The sequence below is a fragment of the Oncorhynchus kisutch genome, linkage group LG29 (assembly GCF_002021735.2).
Source record: "Oncorhynchus kisutch isolate 150728-3 linkage group LG29, Okis_V2, whole genome shotgun sequence".
Lineage (NCBI taxonomy): Eukaryota > Metazoa > Chordata > Actinopteri > Salmoniformes > Salmonidae > Oncorhynchus > Oncorhynchus kisutch.
In genome coordinates, this window is record NC_034202.2 from 10,001,545 (window position 1) to 10,021,678 (window position 20,134).

The 20,134-nt window shown below is 45.8% G+C and overlaps 1 protein-coding gene across 1 annotated transcript; it reads right to left on the reverse strand.

Moving 5' to 3' along the window:
* Positions 1 to 402: 402 nt before the first annotated feature.
* Positions 403 to 19,019, reverse strand: LOC109880097 (inactive carboxypeptidase-like protein X2). The gene is made up of 21 exons (XM_020472339.2): positions 18,100 to 19,019; positions 14,539 to 14,847; positions 14,295 to 14,339; positions 13,985 to 14,068; positions 13,709 to 13,753; positions 13,554 to 13,607; positions 13,406 to 13,465; positions 12,673 to 12,750; positions 11,929 to 12,038; positions 8,395 to 8,534; positions 7,980 to 8,064; positions 7,733 to 7,877; positions 7,453 to 7,532; positions 7,092 to 7,215; positions 6,790 to 6,986; positions 6,412 to 6,585; positions 6,093 to 6,224; positions 5,644 to 5,899; positions 4,913 to 5,052; positions 1,768 to 1,867; positions 403 to 1,601 (listed from the first exon to the last, which is right to left on the reverse strand). The coding sequence occupies exons 1-21, from the start codon at positions 18,341 to 18,343 to the stop codon at positions 1,006 to 1,008; spliced, it is 3,198 nt and encodes a 1,065-aa protein (XP_020327928.2). The 5' UTR covers positions 18,344 to 19,019; the 3' UTR covers positions 403 to 1,005.
* Between the last annotated feature and the right edge of the window lie 1,115 nt (positions 19,020 to 20,134).

Here is a 20,134-nt window from a genome sequence, read left to right on the forward strand (position 1 = left end):
GTGACGGTGACCATTCAGTATTACCATCTTTAGACTTCTATGTCCTTTCTCTGGATGATGGCTGTTGCGCTCTCTCTCTCTCTCATCTGATGGAGGGGATGGTATGGAAGATATCATCTCGGAATCCTCTTCACCAAAGAAAAATTCAGTCTGGATCATCGACAGCATTGTCCTCCATCTCTGAAATGTCCTCCGTCTCCGAAACCTCTTCTTCTATTTGACTGTCACAGTCCAGAATTTGTGATAAGGCTTCATGGACTGAACATCTTTCGGAGCTCATTTTTGACCGTCTGTGTCAGAGATCTGCTGCTCTCGCACTGAGAAGGAGAAGCTTGGGGAAAGCTCCTTTTCGCCCAAACATAATTATAAAAGTACAACCAGAACCAGTCAAAACAAAATACATCAAAGACACTTGTTTATTTTGGATTTATCTAGACACATGAAAGCCTCCTGTTCAAAATTACCTCCGACATCATGTTTTTATACACAATCTAGACAGACATTCCACAACACATCAGTGTGTCCACATTTTGAAGTGAAGGTTCATGACCCTAAATGAGGATAAGTCATTTAATTTCATGGCGAAAAAGAGAGGTTAACTGGTATTTTAGACGACTCAAAAAGTGGAAATGGGTCAAATTGACCCGTAACATAATAGCAAGGCTAGATACCTCAGAGTAGGCTTGCCTGAGTAAATAATACCGTTAGCATGCCTTTGACTCCCTCATCTGCACAGAAAGACTGTGCCCTATTCTCTGATCAATGTGTGTGCGTCACAAAAATATATCAGAATAAATGTAAAACCATCATGAGACATTAATAGAAGAGCACCAAAGAAGTATTATTCTTTTAATATAAAAAGTGCTACAAAAAATGCAGTTACAATATTGTCTTTCAGCACGAGACGGAATTAAATGTGTTTTTTATTTCCCACAATTTGAATAATGCCTTTTAGCTATGATTGTGTATTTACAAACTGTAATTTGTTACTTTAAGCAATTCAATTTAGTAATCATCAAACTTGTAATCAAAGATGTAGTCCTGTGTGGGCTCTGACTCCTGGATTTCCGTGAGGATCTCGGCCTGCGTGGGCTCTGTGTACGAACTCTCCACAGGGAACCATGAGTCATACCAGGAAGTAGTGCTCTCGGTCACCAGCTCCGCCGTCGTCGTGGGGGCCGGTGTGGTGGTCGTGGTGGCAACAGTCGTGGTGGTGGAGAGGTTTGCCCTGAGTCTCCGCAGGCGCAGCTGGCGCAGGCGCATCAGCCGTAAGCGGCGGAGGTTCTTAGCATTCTGTGAGTCGGCTGCCCTGCCACTGGTGTCCGTCTTTGTGGTGTTCATGCTGCCAACGGCTCCACCACTGATGTCACTTCCTGCCTGGGGTGGTGCCTTGGTGACAAGCCGTATTGGCCTCTTGCCGTGGAGGTCCATGATCTGCTTGATGCGATCCCAGTTGGACTTGGCCAGGGTGAAGCTGCAGGGGGTGGCCCCGGAGTCGTAGCCCACCATGCACAGCCGGGTCTGGGGAGTGTGGCCTTCGGCGCGGGCCATCACACGGTACTCCCCAGGGTTCAACAACCGCCAGTAGTCTCCGGCTGCAGCTACGGACGGACGGGGGGGGGGGGGGGGGGACGGGGGGAGAGGGAGAGGGGAGAGAAGACCAGAAAGAGAGGATCAGAAATGTCATATCATTTTGGAAGGAACTGCCATGTACATTTGTCTTTGGTCTTCCTCTGCGATATGCTGTGTGTGTAAATGCAGGTTTACCAGTCTTGACGTCGTGCTTGATGCCTTCCACAGAGATGGTGGCGTTGGCCAGAGGATTGCCCTCCATGTCCCTCACTATACCCTTTATCCCACGATGCACCTGGCACAGGAAACAGAACCTCTATCAGGGCTCAACGCTCAGATGACATCACTGGGCACAATTCAATCAAGTACAGCATTTACTCAGTGGCATATAGGGAAAGGGGGATTTCTGGTCAGTTGTACAACTAAATGACTTCAACTGAAATGTATCTTCTGCATTTAAACCAACCCCTCTGAATTAAAGGTGCGGGGCGCTGCCCTAATCAACATCCACGTCTTCAGCACCAGTGGGTTACTGCCTTGCTCAGGGGCAAAACAACATATTTTTACCTTGTCAGCTCAGGGATTTGATCCAGCAACCTTTCGGTTATTGGCCCAACACTCGTAACCACTAGGCCACCTGCCACCCTTACTTTCTTGGGGACCTGAATATTAACTGGTTTTCATCAAGCTGTCCTCTCAAGTGGAAGCTTCTTACTGTAACCAGTGCCTGTAATCTGGTTCAGGTTATTCATCAACCTACCAGGGTGTATACAAACACTACAGGAACAAGATCATCCACATGTATCAACCCCTATTTTTACTAATGCTGTAGAACTTTGTTCTAAAGCTATATCCGTACCCATTGGATGTAGTGATCACAATATAGTGGCTATATACAGGAAAGACAAAGTTCCAACAGCTGGGCCTAAAATTGTGTATAAGAGATCATACAAAAGATATTGCTGTGACTCGTGGATGATGTTACAAATATTTGTTGGTCTGATGTGATTAATGAGGAGCATCCAGATGCTGCACTTGATGAATTTATGAAATTGCTTCTTCCAATTATTGATAAACATCCACCTGTAAAGAAACTGATTGTTAGAACTGTTAAGACTCCATTGATTGATGAGGAATTGAACAACTGTATGGTTGAAAGAGATGGGCAAAAGGAGTGGCTAATAAGTCTGGCTGGCTTACTGCAAATTGAGAAATAATGTGACTCAACTCAACAAAAAGAAGAAACTGTATTATGAAGCCAAGATCAACGATATAAAGAACGATGGAAAAAAAACTTTGGAGTACTTTAAATGAAATGATGGGCAGAAAGACAAATTCAACTCCGTCTTTCATCGAATCAGATGGCTTATTCATCACAAAACCATTTGATGTTGCCAATTATTTTAGTGATTATTTAATTGGCAAAGTGGGCAAACTTAGGCAGGAAATGCCCACGACAAACTGAGCAATTATATTTATGCATAAAAAACTAATAATGAAAGAAAAGCAGTGCAAGTTTGAATTTTGTAAAGTTAGTGAGGGAAAGGTAGATTTTTTTTATTGATCAATAATGACAAACCTCCTGGCATTGACAGCTACTGAGGATGCTGGCTGACTCTATAGCCACTCCTATCTGTCATATTTTGAATCTGAGCCTAAAGGAAAGTCTTTGTCCTCGGGCCTTGGGGGAAGCCAAAGTAATTTTGCTACCCAAGAGTGGTAATTCGGCCTTTACTGGTTCTAACAGCAGACCTATCAGCTTGCTGCCAGCTCTTAGCAAACTTGGAAAAAATTGTGTTTGACCAAATACAATGCTATTTCTCTGTAAACAAATTAACAACAGACTTTCAGCTTGCTTTTTGAGATGGGCACTCAACATGTACTGCACTGACACAAATGAGTGATGATTGGTTGAAAGAAATTGATAATAAGAAGATTGTGGGTGCTGTGCTGTTAGACTTCAGTGCAGCCTTTGATATTATTGACCATAACCTGTTGTTGAACAAACTTAAGTGCTATGGCCTTTCAACCTCTGCCACCATATCGTGGATATCAGAGCTATCTATCTAATAGAACTCAAAGGATTTTCTTTAATTGGAAGCGTCTCTGTCAAACATGTAAAGTGTGGGATACCGCAGGGCAGCTCTCTAGGCCCTCTACTCTTTTCTATTTTTACCAATGACCTGCCACTGGCATTAAACAAAGCGTGTCCATGTATGCTGATGATTCAACCATATATGCATCAGCAACCACAGCAAATGAAGTCACTGAAACCCTTAACAAAAAGTTGCAGTCTGTTTTGGAAGGGGTGGCCTGTAATAAACTGGTCCTGAACATCTCTAAAACTAAGAGCATTGTATTAGGTACAAATCATTCTTTAAGTGCTAGACCTCAGCTGAATTTGGTAATGAATGGTGTGGCTGTTGAAGAGACTGAATTACTTGGCGTTACCTTAGATTGTAAACTGTCATGGTCAAAACATATAGATTCAATGGTTGCAAAGATGGGGAGAGGTCTGTCTGTAATAAAAAGATGCTCTGCTTTTCTGACACCACACTCCAAAAAGCAAGTTCTGCAGGCTCTAGTTTTGTCTAATCTTGATTATTGTCCAGTCGTGTGGTCCAGTGCTGCAAGGAAAGACCTAGTTAAGCTGCAGCTGGTCCAGAACAGAGCGGCACGTTTTGCTCTTAATTGTAATCAGAGGGCTGATATAAATACTATGCATGCCAGTCTCTCTTGGTTAAGAGTTGAGGAGAGACTGACTGCGTCCCTTCTTTTTATAAGAAACAATGTGTTGAAAATCCCAAATTGTTTGCATAGTCAACGTACACACAGCTCTGACACACACACACTTATCCCACCAGACATGCCACCAGGGGTCTTTTCACAGTCCCCAAATCCAGAACGAATTCAAAAAATGTACAGTATTATATAGAGACCTTATTGCATGGAACTTTCTTCCATCTCATATGGCTCAAATAAACAGCAAACCTGGTTTCAAAAAACAGAAAAGGTAACACCTCGCAGCACAACGCCTCTCCCCTATTTGACCTAGATAGTGTGTGTGTATGCATTGATATGTAGGCTACATGTGCCGTTTTTAAATGTATGTAGTTCTGTCCTTGAGCTGTTTTGTCTAATGATGTTCTGTAATTATGTTTGATGTTTTGTGTGGACCCCAGGAAGAGTAGCTGCTGCTTTTGCAACAGCTAATGGGGATCCTAATAAAATACCAAATGTTTATAAAATAACAAAGTAAAAAAAGGCACAGTAAAATACATTAAAAAACAAGATAATCTTAAACATTAATTGATGTTGTCTTTGTAGTGTGTATTCTGACCTGTTCTATGAAGGACAGTAGTGCCTCTCGGTTGTTCTCCCACTCCAAAGGCAGCTCACTCTCGTGCGGAAACTTGTCACAGCCCAAGAAGACGGACAGCTCAAAGCAGTTAGTGTGCAGGTAGCTGAAGTCATTCATACCTGGGGGTTTAAATCATGAGGGAAGTATAAAACATGAGATGTTTCTTAACACTGTCTGATTCTCTCTATCTCTCTTTAACCTGATTCTTCATACTTATTTCTTCCTCTCTCTGTCACACCCTGATCTGTTTTACCCGTGTTTGTGCTTGTCTCCACCCACCTCCAGGTGTGGCACATCTTCCCCATTATCCCCAGTGTATTTATACCTGTGTTCTCTGTTTGTCTGTTACCAGTTTGTTTTGTTTCGTCAAGCATACCAGCGTTTTCCCCGTGCTCCTGTCTTGCTCTAGTTCCTGTTTTCCCGGTTTTGACCATTCTGCCTGCCCTGAGCCAGCCTGATGTTCTGTACCTTTTCACACCACCCTGTTCTGTACCTTTTGGACCTGTCATTTGCCTGCCCCACTGTTTTTGTAATAAACTTTTGTTACCTCAACTGACTGCATCGGGGTGTTCTCCTGAGCCTTGATACTCTCTCTCCTTTTTTTCTCCCTTTTTCTCCCTATCTCTCTCCTGCGCCCTTCCTTCATACTCCTCTCTTCTCTCGCCTCTCCTCCACTCTTCACATCTTTCCCCGTCCCCATTGACACTCACTCCCCACCACAGGCTTCCAGCTGGCCCTGTTGATGATGCCCTGTCCCCCAGAGATGTCGTCGGTGTGGCAGGAGCCCCGCTGGGTCTCCGTCATGGTCAAGTGGCTGTGGGCGTACGACATGGCCAACCAGCGGAACATGGTGTCGTCTGCCGTCTCCCGTAGCGCGTCCCCGTTCTGACGCTGCATCCGGGCCCACGTCTCCTCGTTCATCTCATGGTCCATACCGGGCCGAGACCCACGCCGAGACCCCAACGTCTGTTGAAAGACACAGGAATCAGATTATGTTAATGTAATAGAAGATAGCAGGGCTGGAAATGGGATCCTATTCTCTTGGGTCCCTGTGCAGATATAAATCTATGGGTATGTCTGAAATTCCCGAGATAAAGATTCCCGATATAGGATACTACTTTTCCTGCTTTGTCTTATTTCAGTCACAACCGAAACCCACCCCTGCAGCCCTTGGAGGCCGCTGCATATCAAACGGGTATGCCACTACTTTTTCTCCCCCCTGCAAATTGGCTCCCAACACAAATGGGGTCCGCTCCATCCAGTTAATGACAGCTTTGGTCTCCAGGGCAACCTACAAAAAGAGAGAGAGAGAGAAAATAGAGATGTCACTTCAGAAATTCAAACTGTAGTATAATTGGAAATTGCGAGAGAGAAAGAGTGAGACAAAGCGAGAGAGAAAATAGAGACTAGTGTAATTGGAAATTGAACAGTACAACATCAATAACAGAAACAACAACGTCTCGAGCCCAAACACTCACAGAGCCATTGAGGAAGTTCTCTGGGAGTGGGATGTGGTGATTGGGTACAATGCGTGGGACCCAGCCCCTGTCCTCTGCCCCCCACAGAACACTGTTGAGGTCCGGGAAGTTCTGGAAGATATCGTATCCCTCCTCCGTCCAGTGGCCCAGACCCCAGTTCCCCATCTCAGAGCCCTGGAAATGAGAGAGGAGAGGTGAGAAAATGCCATCTCTATTGGAGAGATTATTGCAAAGATAGCAGGCAGTTTGGGACCAGGGGGGAGAGAAATAGGATATGGAAAGAACATTATGTAATGTTACATTGGTTCCTGTTTCATCAATTAAAACATATATATCCCTTGTTGGAGCATCTTTCTGGAATGAGCCCAGGTCCCTCACCATCTCGTAAGCCAGTTCGTAGGCGTCTGGGTTGAGTGAGGGAACCAGGTGTATTCTCACACCCTCCACCAGGCGGCGCACTCGTGGGTTGTCGTCATTGTACTCCTTACACATGAATTGCATCAGCAGGAGGAGCAGCTCCCGCCCCAGCGCCTCATTGCCATGGAGACCCGCTGTGTAGCGAAACTCCGGCTCACCTGTTGAGTAAGATGTCTTTATGTGACAGTGTTTTGTGATCACTTAGTATGTGTGCGCGGTCCGTTGCTGTATGGCTCACCAATTACTCACACTCACACACACACCTGTCTGGTGTTCCCCGGGGTTGTCAGAGATCTCCATGGCGTACATCTTCAGGCCAGCAGAACTCTTCCCAATGTTATAGATCCTTGTGATGTTAGGACACTCCTCATTTATCACCTTCATCATCTGGGATGGAGAGAGAGAGGGAGGAGAGGGATGTGGGAGTGATCGAGGGAGAGATGGGAAGATGGAGGGAGAGAGGAGAGTGATGTGTTAGGTGGAGGTGACGGAGGGGGAGATGGAGCAGGAGGAGAGAGTGGGAGAGGAGGATAGAGAGAGGAGAGGGATGAGGGAGAGATGAGAGGGACAGTGGCTATCTCACCTGACATACCCACCTGTGCCCCACTCTCCTTAAAGACTCACCTGTCTCATGTCCTTATAGTTGTGGTGTCTGTAGTCCAGGTCGTCTGTGGGGTGGACCTCATTCTCACTACGGAAGCTGCCTGCGGGGAGTGAAGGGAGGAACAACATTGGAAGTATGTGGTGGAATTCATATGGGAGAGTAACGGGGATGGTTGTGGGCGTGATTATGATCCTTTTATAGGTCATGAGGTGATGGAGTTAGGGACGTGATGAGGTTCTGGAGTTTTTGGAGGGGATGTTTTCACTGAGGTGATGGGGTTATGCATTGTGCTGTACTCACTTGGCAGTTGGCAGGCCATGACCTCAGCTCTGAGACACAAGCTACCGTTCCAGCTCTGGGGAAGGATACGGATGTAACGTGCCACAATTGGCCAATCGAACTGCACCATCACTGGAGTGTCCCTATCCACATTGCCATAGAACAACTGGAGGGATGGAGAGGGGAAAGATTAGAGAGGAGGAAAGTTGAGAGATAAATTGGATAATAAATTGGCAGCTGCACTAACCAATCTTAAGAGGTTACTCACCCACTCCGCATAGCCATCATGGAGCACCGTCCAATCACGACTGTCGTTACTGAAGGACACGTGGAACGTGGACACAAAATCTTCCCTGAAATACAGGAAGAGAGAGAGAGAGAGAAAGAGACTTTATAAGTCATATGAATAGCCAACATTGTGTAATCTTTAACATTCAAAGTGCCAGTTGATTCCACAGGAAATATTCAATTTCCTATTACTTTTTCCCTATAAATCATTTTTGCAGCATTCTGCTTATCTAATGGATAAAAAAAACATTGATGTGAATGGTGTTTGGTTTGTATTCATTTCACGTGTTGTTCATTTCAAATCAATTGTCCAGGCTAATGGGGATTCCAACTGGCCCTGGCTGTGTGAACAGTGCAGTGACCCCAGGGCAGTGACCCCGGACAGCAGGACTTACACTGTGTCTGAATTCCTGCCCTGTACAATGACTCCAGTGAACTCCACCTCTCTGCGAGCGTCCACCTCAAACCAGTGGTTATTCTCCTCTGGCTCTGCGCACCACGCACCCCCGTACACACCGTCGTCATCACCGGAACTCTGGGGAGACAAAATTATCCCTTCAACTGGTCAATCATGCAGCATCCTCTTAAGATCTGAGGAAATAGTTGGAAGGAAAAGCTCCCTAGGTAGGAATGAACCTTGAGAGGAACCTGTCTCTAGAGGGGGAACCCATTTTCCAGTACAATGGTGGCAAGATGGTGCCGACAGACATGGCAGCTCTGCTTCTAGCTCCTAAGAAAATTTGCAATACTTAGTATTTTGTGTTATTTCTTACATTTTTAGCCCAGAGCGTTTTTTTGTGTTTTTGCATACAGCCGGAAATAACTTTCAGATATCAGAGCGATGGTAACTCATCAGCAACATACGACCAGGAATATGACTTTACCAAATTGGATCCTTTGTTCGTACCCCCCAGGGCAATTGAACTTATCCCAGAGGCTGCTCCAAGACGCAGCCAGCAGAGAACAAGTATTCGGAGTGGACTTCTAGTCCGACTCAGGAGGCGTGCACACCATCCACCACTTCCAAGTATATTACGTGCTAATGTTCCGTCTCTGGACAATAAAGTAAACGAGCTCAGGGCGAGGATCTCCTTCCAGAGAGACATCAGGGACTGTGACATACTCTCTTTCACGGAATCATGGCTCTCTCGGAATATACTGTTCCCATTCATACAGCCAGCTGGGTTCTCAGTACATCGTACAGACAGGAATAAAGAACTCTTCGGGAAGAACAAGGGTGGTGCTGTATGTTTCATGATTATTTTAACTACTCATGGTGTGATTGTGATAACATACAGCAACTCAAGTCCTTTTGTTCACCCGACCTAGAATACCTCACAATCAAATGCAGACCGTATTCCCTCCCAAGAGAATTCTCTTTGGTTATAGTCACTGCCGTGTATATTCCCCTCCAGCCGATACCATGACAGCCCTCAAGGACCTACACTGGACATAATGCAAACTGGAAACCACATATCCTGAGGCTGCATTTATTGTAGCTGGGGATTTTAACAAAGAACATTTTAGGAAAACACTACCAAAGTTCTATCAACACTTTTGCTGTAGTACTCGCTCTGGTAAAACACTCCCCCTTTCGAAATGCCTACAAGGCCCTCCCCTGCCCTCCCTTCAGCAAATCAGATCCGAACTCCATTTTACTCCTTCCTTCCTATAGGCAGAAACTCAAATAGGAAGTACCCGTGCTAAGGTCTATTCAGCGCTGGTCTGACCAATCAGAATCCATGCTTCAAGATTGTTTTGATCACGCGGACTGGGATATGTTCCGGGTAGCCTCTGAGAATAACATTGACGTATACACGGACACGGTGAGTGAGTTCATCAGGAAGTCTATAGGGGATGTTGTTCCCACTGTGACTATTCAAATCTACCCAAAGCAGAAAACATGGATAGATGGCAGCATTTGCACAAAACTGAAAGCATGAACTATCGCATTAAACAATGGCAAGGTGACTGATAATATGGTTTAATACAAACAGTGTAATTATTCCCTCCGTAAGGCAATCAAACAGGCAAAACGTCAGTACAGAGACAAAGTGGAGTCACATTTCAATGGCTCAGACAGGATACGTATGGGAGGGTCTACAGACAACCACAGACTACAAAGGGAAAACCAGCCACGTCGCAGACACCGTCTTGCTCTCAGACAAGCTAAACCCCCTTTTCACCCGCTTTGAGGATAGCACAGTGCCACCGACGCAGCCTGCACCCAAGGACTGTGGGCTCTCGATCTCCGTGGCCGATGTGAGTAAGACATTTAAGCGTGTTAACCCTCGCAAGGCTGCCGGCCGAGACGGCATCCCTAATCACGTTCTCAGAGCTTGAGCAGACCAGCTGGCTGGAGTGTTTAAGGATATATTCAATCTCCCCCTATCCCAGTCTGCTGTCCACACATGATTCAAGATGGCCACCATTGTTCCTGTACCCAAGAAAGCAAAGGTCACTGAACGAAATGACTACACTCACTTCTGTCATCATGAAGTGCTTTGAGAGGCTAGTTAATGATCATATAATTTCTACCTTACATGACACCCTAGACCCACTTCAATTCGACACAATAGATCCACAGACAATGCAATCGCCATCACACTGCTCTATCCCATTTGGACAACAGGAATACCTACGTAAGAATGCTGTTCATTGACTATAGCGCAGCCTTCAACACCACATTACCCTCCAAGCTCATCATTAAGCTCGGGGCCCTGGGTCTGCACCCGCCTTGTGCAACTGGGTCCAGGACTTCCTGACGGACCACCCTCGGGTAGTGAAGGTAGGAAACAACACCTCCACTTTGCTGATCCTCATCACAGGGGCCCCACAAGGGTGCGTGCTCAGCCCCCTCCTGTACTCCCTGTTCACCCATGACTGCTTGGCCACGCACACCTCCAACTCAATCATCAGGTTTGTAGAATACACAACAGCAATAGGCCTGATTACCAACAATGGAAACAGTAGAGGGAGCAAGCCCCTATCCACATCGATGGGACCGAAGTGGAGAAGGTGGAAAGCTTCAAGTTCCTCCGCGTACACATCACTGACAATCTGTAATGGACTACCCACACAGACAGTGTGGTGAAGAAGGCGCAAAAGCGCATCTTCAACGGCAATGGTTGTGGGTGGTACAGTTGGCACGGCAACTGTACCACCCACAACCACTGGGATCTCCAGAGGGTGATGCGGCGCATCACCGGGGGCACACTGCCTGACCCCCAGGACACCTACAGCACAGGAAGACCAAAAATATCATCAAGGACATCAACCACCCGAGCCACAGCCTGTTCACCCCGCTATTATCTTTAAGGCAAGGTCAGTACTGGTGCATCAAAGCAGGGACAGAGAGACTGAAAAACAGCTTCTATCTCAAGGCCATCAGACAGTTAAATAGCCATCACTAGCCGGTTACTCAACCCTGCATCTTCGAGGCTGCTGCTCTATATACATAGACATGGCCACTTTAATAATGGAACACTAGTCACTTTAATCATGTTTACATACTGCTTTATTAATCTCATAAGTATATACTGTATTCTATTCTACTGTATTCTAGTCAATGTCACTCCAACATTGCTCAATCTAACATTTATATATTTCTTAATTCCATTCTTTTACTTTTAGATGTGTGTGTATTGTTGTAAATTGTTAGATACCACTGCACTGTTGGAGCTAGGAACATCTGCTAAATATGTGTATGTGACCAATAACATTTTATTTTATTTGGTATCCAGTATGTAGTATTCTAAGTATATCTGCAGTACTATGATGTGTATGTTATGTAGAATATGTTATACAATACAGTGTGTACCTGCATGTGGAGCCTGCCCCTCTAAGCAGAGAAACCGTGGTGAGACTGAGACAAGGCAATACTATGGTGTAGTACTGTGTATCTCTACACTATAGTGTACTCTGTGTACCTGCATGTTGAGCCTGCCTCTCTGAGCTGAGAAGCCGTGGTGAGACTGAGACGAGGCCAGCAGCTGGTCATCATCAACACGATGGGACTCCAGGCCTAGAGGAGGGCATTCTGGGAAAACAAAACAACTGAAAACTAATGGGACACACACCAAAACAGTTCAGTCAGCCATGCTAAATGTTTTGGTCTGTAGTCGTCAAGAGCAACAGGCTAAAAACACAGTCCAATACTGACCACATCTTACACAAACACACGCACACACGCACACTCACCCACAACCACACACAATGCTTTTTTAAAATTCGGAAAAGGCTATAAGGGAATGGTTGTTTTCAAGTGCTGCAAAACTTTTTGCTTTCTCATAGCATTCTTTTTCCTTTTTATGAGGTCTCGGAGGCCATAACACGAGTCTCAGATCTGGTACTTGGAAGAGAAAGGGACGGTGAGATAAAGAGAGAACAGGCTAGTCGTCTCCTAGTCTGACTGTACAGTAAACATCTATTTCTGGCCGGACCAGAAGGCTGATTGGGGAGAAAACAAGTTTATTACAGGAAACAGAAGAAAAACAGGCCAGCATTCCAACAGTATCTAACTGCGACAGATAAACACTCACATATCAAAGACTGTGACTGAGACATTTACTGTAGGGGAGGTTTGGGAGTATAGGGTTAGGGGTTCAAGTAAAGTTGAAGCTGATCATTGGTGAATATGATTATGAAAACCGGTATTGAGGTGATTTTCTTACTCTTGGACTCGGCGTGTAACGGGATCTGCCTCAGCCTCTCCTCCTCTTCCTCTTCCCACATCTTCCTCAGCCGCTCCACTGTGGTGCAAGACACCGCCATTACTCTCCAGCTCAGCAAGCATCAAATACTGTCCTCTCATATGTGCTGCCGGTATAGCACTGCGCAGTTACTGCCATTCCATTACCCTCCAATAACCCTCCCTGCATATTCTCAAAAACAGATGGCTCAGTTTACTCTATGAAACTATCCTGATAGGCCTACACCGAGTGGTGAATTTAACTCCACTTTACATCATCAAATGTACACTTGAAATCTCTCCGCCTGCTCTGCACATACTCAAAATGAACCCCAACCCCCCTCCTACCCTCCCTCCCTTCTTCCCTCTCTTCATCCCTCCCCCCCTTGTCTGTCTCACTGATACTGAGGCCCAGGGCGCCAACACGTGACAGCAGCTGTTTTGATAAACCCCATTCTTTTCCTTATCGCTCTCCCTTCCTCTCCCCCTTTCTCTCTTTCTCAATCCACCCCATTCTCTCTCCAACAGCCACATGGCGATGGACTCTTCTCTCCTTCCACTCCCCGATATTGACACCGTCACAATCCACAGGATATAACATACCGTGTCCCATAAACAGCCCAGTCGCCTAAGTGAGGAATTAACACATAAGGGTGTCCTAAAAGGGACAGAGCTACAGGGTTCTTCCTGGCAGAAAGATTCAAAGGGATTCAGACCTTTCTCCTCCTTCTCCTTGCGAGCTTTCTCTGCCTCCTCCTCTAGCTTCTTAGCTGCCACTGTGGAGAGAGCAGAGGTTGGACGTTACAGAGGGGAGTGCTCTTACAGAGCATGATAAATAACCAGACAGGCAGGTGGTGTACCTACAATCTGCATAATCATACTCTTCGTACCAGGGCATGGGCGGTACGGTGGTTTCCTCTGAAAGAAAAATACATTTATTTGTGTGCGTGTTAAATAGATGCAAAATAAACGATTGAAACTAGTACTGTAATTTGTTATGTGACGGGATTGGCTGTTACCTGGTACATACATAATGACCTCAGTGGTGGTCCTCTCTCTGTCAGCTGTAAACAGACGTTTAGATGTCTTAGAGGGCTGAACAACAACAGTTTTCTCTACATGAAAGTGTTTCCTCTCAACTGTCATGAACATTAGGCTTTGACAATATTAGTGTCTTGCTTTTTTTTTCAATTTCTCATAGATGACGTATGATCATAATCTCTGCCAAACTGAACTCATGCGTCAAAACAGAGAAGATTGGATTGAAAGTGACTGTTGAGTCATGTCAGACGCACGCTTGGCATCCCAGTAATCTTGGTCATGCTTTGTCAGGGTCTTGGAGCCAGCAGAGGGTGGTGTGGGCCCCGAGGGTCTCCTGTCTACTGGGCAGAAACAACACACACACACAAACCCCAACGCAGAATCAACAGAGAACTATTGGCTACAACACCTGCACATTGCAAATGAATGAGATTACACTGAAATGTTACATGAACGTGACCTGCCGTTTTCAAAGGTCTCGCGTGAAAAGAACCAGCTCATAGCACAGAGATAAGCTGATTTCTCATGTGTGATCCCATTGTCTGATATCAAACCATCTCTTACCCTGGCCTGGCTCTTGGGGCTCCTTGGGAGTCACAGGTGGAATCACTGCAGAGACAGTTCTGTTAAGTCACCAACCGTTCTACTCAGTCACAAACCAACATTAAAAGACTATATTGTCTACTGAAACCTACAGCCCACTAAAAGACTCATTTAATATTGTAAAGCATTTAGGAGTCCTTAGAAAAGCCCTGTATAAATCAAATATACATCTGTAACATTATTATTAAAGCCTCTGTATAAGTACATCTATCCCAGCCCAGCTCAATCAGCAGTTTCTCCTCCTCTTCCTCCAGAGTGGGCCTTTTGGCCACTGGCTCCACCACCTCGTCCTTCCTTCCAGTCGTCTTGGAGGCCTTCGTAGCTTTGGGCTTGGTGACCTTGAGTGCCTTGGTGGCTTTAGGTGCCTTGGTAGCCTTGGGCTTCTTGGGTGCCTTGGTGGCTTTCGGTGCCTTGGTAGCCTTGGGCTTCTTGGGTGCCTTGGTGGCTTTCGGTGCCTTGGGGGCTTTCTGCTTCTTGGCTTTGGCCTCCCTCTCTGCAGCTTTCTTTGCCCTGGCTGAAGAGAGATAGAGAGAGTGTGAGAAAAACATTTAATAAAAAATGACCACCACCATTACTACACCCTAGCTCCATCCAGAAAATTAGAGAAAGAGACTAAAAGGTTGGAACAGAAGACGGGACCACTAACTACAGAGAGAGAGAGAGAGAGAGAGAGAGAGAGAGAGAGAGAGAGAGAGAGAGAGAGAGAGAGAGAGAGAGAGAGAGAGAGAGAGAGAGAGAGAGAGAGAGAGAGAGAGAGAGAGAGAGAGAGAGAGAGAGAGAGAGAGAGAGAGAGAGAGAGAGAGAGAGAGAGAGAGAGAGAGAGAGAGAGAGAGAGAGAGAGAGAGAGAGAGAGAGAGAGAGAGAGAGAGAGAGAGAGAGAGAGAGAGAGAGAGAGAGAGAGAGAGAGAGAGAGAGAGAGAGAGAGAGAGAGAGAGAGAGAGAGAGAGAGAGAGAGAGAGAGAGAGAGAGAGAGAGAGAGAGAGAGAGAGAGAGAGAGAGAGAGAGAAATCTCTCCACAGATATCCATTTGCCCTCTCTTTCCCTCTCTTCTCTTTCCTATTTCCTGAAGGACAGGCCTGAACACATTCTCCCTCTCCCACAGGGTTCAAGGGTTCAGCAATGATGCTGAGCCCTTGTACGGACAGACAGGGTCAGCCAGGTCACTGCTTTGTTTTGGTTTGCAGGCCAGGCAGCCAGCTGGCCAAGCTCAAACCCATCGTGTTGACGATCCTTCAACTCTCTGAGTGTCGACAGCTGTCCAATGCTTCATTAACGGTGTAATCATTTACACTTCAGTCCCCGCACCAAGCAAGAAGTTGAGTTGTAGAGCTACAGTGCTCACCCAGGAAAGTATTGTGGAATACTACTATTTCATATAATGATTTAAAAGCAGTTTACTTATGGTTAACAAACTTTTTTTTTTAAACTAGTTTGTAATCAAAAGTGTTCAGAGACTTGCCATACTCAGAGACACTGCAGCTGTGGAAAGAGACTAGTCAACCATTGCCATCCATGCAATTGCCCTCAGACTAGAAGACAGGACTGTAACAGACAGAGCAGTAGCATAACTATCCCCAGACTAGCAGACAGACACAGGACTGTAACAGACAAAGAAGTGCTTGTTTTCTCCCCGGTAGACTTCAGTAGACCTGCTCCTGCAGCTCTGTTATGGTTCCATGATCGCAGCATTACCTAGCTGTCTGAAATGTAAATGTCAACATCCTCACACACACACACACACAGGCCAGCTAAACACACTGCCCAGGAAGCTGTCTGCTCTGTCTCTGTCTACTCACCTTTTCCACTCACATTTTATTGGTAGGTAAGGATTTTCCTCAAGTGCTGTTAACCAATGAATAAGTGAGAACTCAAGCCTGAAGAACGCTGTTTTTCCCCCCCATGAAGATACGTTGATACGTTGATATCTGAAGGTAAAAACGAGGAAGCAGTCCTGGATCCCTGTGAGACGTCTTTGGCACTGTGAATCATGCAAGTTAAATGCATAAATCAAGCAGTTTTTGTTCATAATTGTATCTCCCTGCAGCACAACCAAATGAAAGATCCCTCAGTGGTTCCCGGTTCTGCAAACTCAGCCTTTAAAAAAAGAAATGTAGCCTAATTCTAACCGCCCGGAATGGACTTGGAAAGAACTAGTAGAGTTGTGGCTTTGCAGTGGAAAATGTAATAGTGCACACATTAAACATCAATTCCATTGTTATAACTGGGCCCAGTCATAAATTCTCTCTCCTTACTGTGAAAATGTTTTTGTATTTTACACAAAAGTATTCTGGAAATTGATGGCCTGGGTATGCAGAAAGATGTTATAATGTATTCAATTCAATGCAATATTTTCTCTCAGATAAATGATGTAAAGTGTGAAACCCAAGATGTGTTGGTTCTGCCACGAAAATGCTGTCAGACCGCTAAGTAAGTGTATATGACAGTAACCCTCTCCCTCCCTGAATTACTGTAGTGTTAGCAACACATACGCACACAGGCATGCATGCAGACACACACGCAACAACACACTTACTCACAACCTAACCTATTGTAGGAAGCGTGAAAAAACACCTGAGCGGAGTACCCAGATCCGTTTCTCAGCGGAAACGGAAGTTAGGTTGAAAATACTGTATCCTCGAAAACCGGAAACATACACTTTCTTCAGGCTGAGAGTGAGCACAACTCTGCATCAGCCAAACACCACATGGTTACTAACCGGTTAAATCCACAGTAGGGAGTCTTCCCCACTTTCCCACTACAACACAAACTTGTAAAACTTTTTAAGTAAACTGTATATATATGTATGCATGCCTCTTAGAAAATTGGTCTTCGGAGATCCTTTGTGGATAATAAAGACTACTGCACTACGGAGTCTAGACATCAACAGTCTCACTGAAAACATATTGTTGACAGATAACTAACTGTGTGTTTTCCCCACGCAATGGAGAGTGTAGAGAGGATGGAGGGGGGAGGGGGGCGGGGGGGGCGTAAAGAGGAAGGTATAGAGAGAAGGGTTATAAAATGAAGGATGATGAAGGGATGGAAAGGAAACCCACTGAACCACCCCTCACCACCCTGCTTCTACCCCTTACCACCACGTACCCCTTACCACCCCGCTTCTACCATGAGACAGACCAGAGGTGTTTGCCATCTACACATGCAAGCGCACACACACACACACACACACACACACACACACACGCACACACACACACACACACACACACAAGCACACGCACAGGCACACACACACATGCACACTGCTGAACTGGGATGTTTCCCACTGCCTGTGAGAAATTGTGAGTAATTTTTGACAGTAAGAGGCTCAAGGAACGACTCGGGCTCCCACACATTGTTCAGTAGTATTATTACATATCTAAACTATAGAGAAACAACATTATAGAAAAGTGCTCCGTTACCCTCCTCTCTCAGAGCCGACAGCATCAGGCGTGTTGGGTTTGGATGAGACACACCACGTTGGTTGGCTCCATGCACACGTGTTTCAGAGAGGAGTGTGTGGGAATCATTCCGCTGGGAGCTCTACTGGACCAGGATCATCTCTGCCAATGCCTCTGTCTCCACGCATGTTTGTGAACAAGACGCAACAAGGGGGAAACTGGGCCAAGTCTTTGGTAAGTTTGTTCCCAAGAGGTTGTTACAGGGATTGCTGGTTGATGGACCACCAGGAAGATACAGTCAAGGAGAGAAAGAGGACAAAAAAAGAAGAAGAAGGAGAAGAAGAAGAACTGAAGGAGCCAACTCTTACCTTCCTCGACCTCCTCTGGAGATTTCTTCTTCTTTGGTTTGCTCTCCTCCACCTCCACGCCAGGGTCGTCCATCATAACCTCCTCCCTGTTTTTCTCCACCTCTCTCCCACGTGCCACAGGTCCAGTCTGTCTCACCTGTGTCTGGACACGTGCAGTGTCCTGTCCCTCTACACCTCCAGCCCAGCCCAGAACCCAGCAGCACAGGACCAGAGACACCCACAAACTCAACCCTGCACCCCTCATCTTCTTCCTACACTCAGAACCAGGACTCACAGTGCAACCTGACCCCAGCTCTAAAAAGGCCTTATCTGCCGTGCAGGAGAAGATGCCTCAGTCACTCTGGGTTGTACCAACGAAACAAAGGCAAGGTTGCAGACCAAATAGGCCAACTAATGTTTTAGTGACGCACAAAATCCTCAGGCCACCCACAGCCTCTCACACAGACCAGTCAAAGTAGTCAGCTAACAGATGACCTGCATGAGTTAGACAAGCAACAACAATAGACAGACAATAGACAGACATCCAACAGTCCACAGGTTTAGAAGACGTCTCAGCCGGAGTCAGTCTGTCTTGAAGAGTCTCTAAGAGCTTGAAGAGTCTCTAAGAGCCAGGAGACTGAAGAAAATATTGTTGAAATCTTTGGTGTGTAGAACGTTTTGGTTCGTAGAAGGCTGTGGTGAAAACTTTGGTGTGCAGATGTGTATAGAACCTATTCCTGTTTGCTGGTGTGTCAGAGAGAGGAGAGGAGGAAGATATAGCTGTGGGCTCAGGGTTTTTAAGCAGCCTCCTGGCAGAGACCAAGGAAAGGAACCGCAGATGCATGCAGGAGTCTGGAGTCTCAGAAGCAGCTACACAGCACACCTCCTGGCTCCCGTCTGTTCCTCTCCCTCTCGCTTCTCCGTAGGCATTCTTCTCTTATCCCCTCTCCTCTCCTCTCCCTCTATCCCCCTCTCCCTCTCTTCACTAAACACAGGGGAGGAGCCTTCCACACTTCACATTCCAGAGGAGGAGAGATAGAGAGGGAGAAAGAAAAGAGAAAAGAGAAGAATAGTAATGAAAATGTTTAAAAAAAGAATGTTTAGACTCAAAAGTTGACAAAAGTTGACAAGGAAAAGAGAAAAGAAAAGAGAAGAATAGTAATGAGCATAAAAAAAAAAGAATGTTTAGGCTCAAAAAATTGACAAGGCATTTGCACAGAAAGACAAAATAGTGAATCCATTTTATCCAGCTAGGTCAACTTGTTCAATGTGTTCCGGAAAAACTACAGTATTTACACATGAAATGATTTATTGGAGAGGAAAACTCATTCCATCTTTAAGAATGTACCCACATTGTGTGGTTGGATATAAGTGCTTCAGCAGACTTGCTAAAAGACTGCACACACACACACACACACACACACACACACACGCACACACACGCACACACACACACACACGCACACACACGCACACACACACACGCGCACACACACACACACACACACACACACACACACACACACACACACACACACGCACACACACACACACACACACACACGCACGCACACACACACACACACACACGCACACACAAGCGCACACACACGCACACACACGTGCACGCGCACACGCACGCACACACACCAAAACAACCCAGCTCAGCTTAACATGCCTCCAGGTCATACAGGAGATGTCAGGACCTATCCCTTTCGCCTACTCTGCTCTCAAGCAGAAAACAGGAGAGAAAGAGAGAGAAAAAGAGAGAGAAAGTGTGGAAAGGAGAGTGTGAGCTGAAAGTGAATTCCCCCCCCAAAAATACATGAAGTTACACTGGTTCCCAAAGGTGGGTCGGGACATAGTGGTGAGTTGCAGTTCATTCCTTCAGAGTTCTCTGGGTTCCGACTAGAAACACAACGAGAAAGAACCTACAGCTTTGCGTTGGTCGATATACTCTCATAACAAAGAAATATGTTTGTTACTATTCATTCGTCATAGACTTGTACCGAAAGTGACCTGCAGTTACAGTAATACATTTAGTATGACCCCAACT

What these genes read in the sequence shown, in the direction of transcription:
- LOC109880097 (XM_020472339.2), bottom strand. Translation starts at nt 18,343, where the DNA reads ATGAGGGGTGCAGGGTTGAGTTTGTGGGTGTCTCTGGTCCTGTGCTGC. An exon ending in GGCCTCCAAGGGCTGCAGGG is followed by an intron (nt 5,900 to 6,092) that starts GTGGGTTTCGGT and finishes GTCTTTCAACAG; the next exon opens with ACGTTGGGGTCTCGGCGTGG. An exon ending in TACTGTCCTTCATAGAACAG is followed by an intron (nt 1,868 to 4,912) that starts GTCAGAATACAC and finishes TTCCTGTGCCAG; the next exon opens with GTGCATCGTGGGATAAAGGG.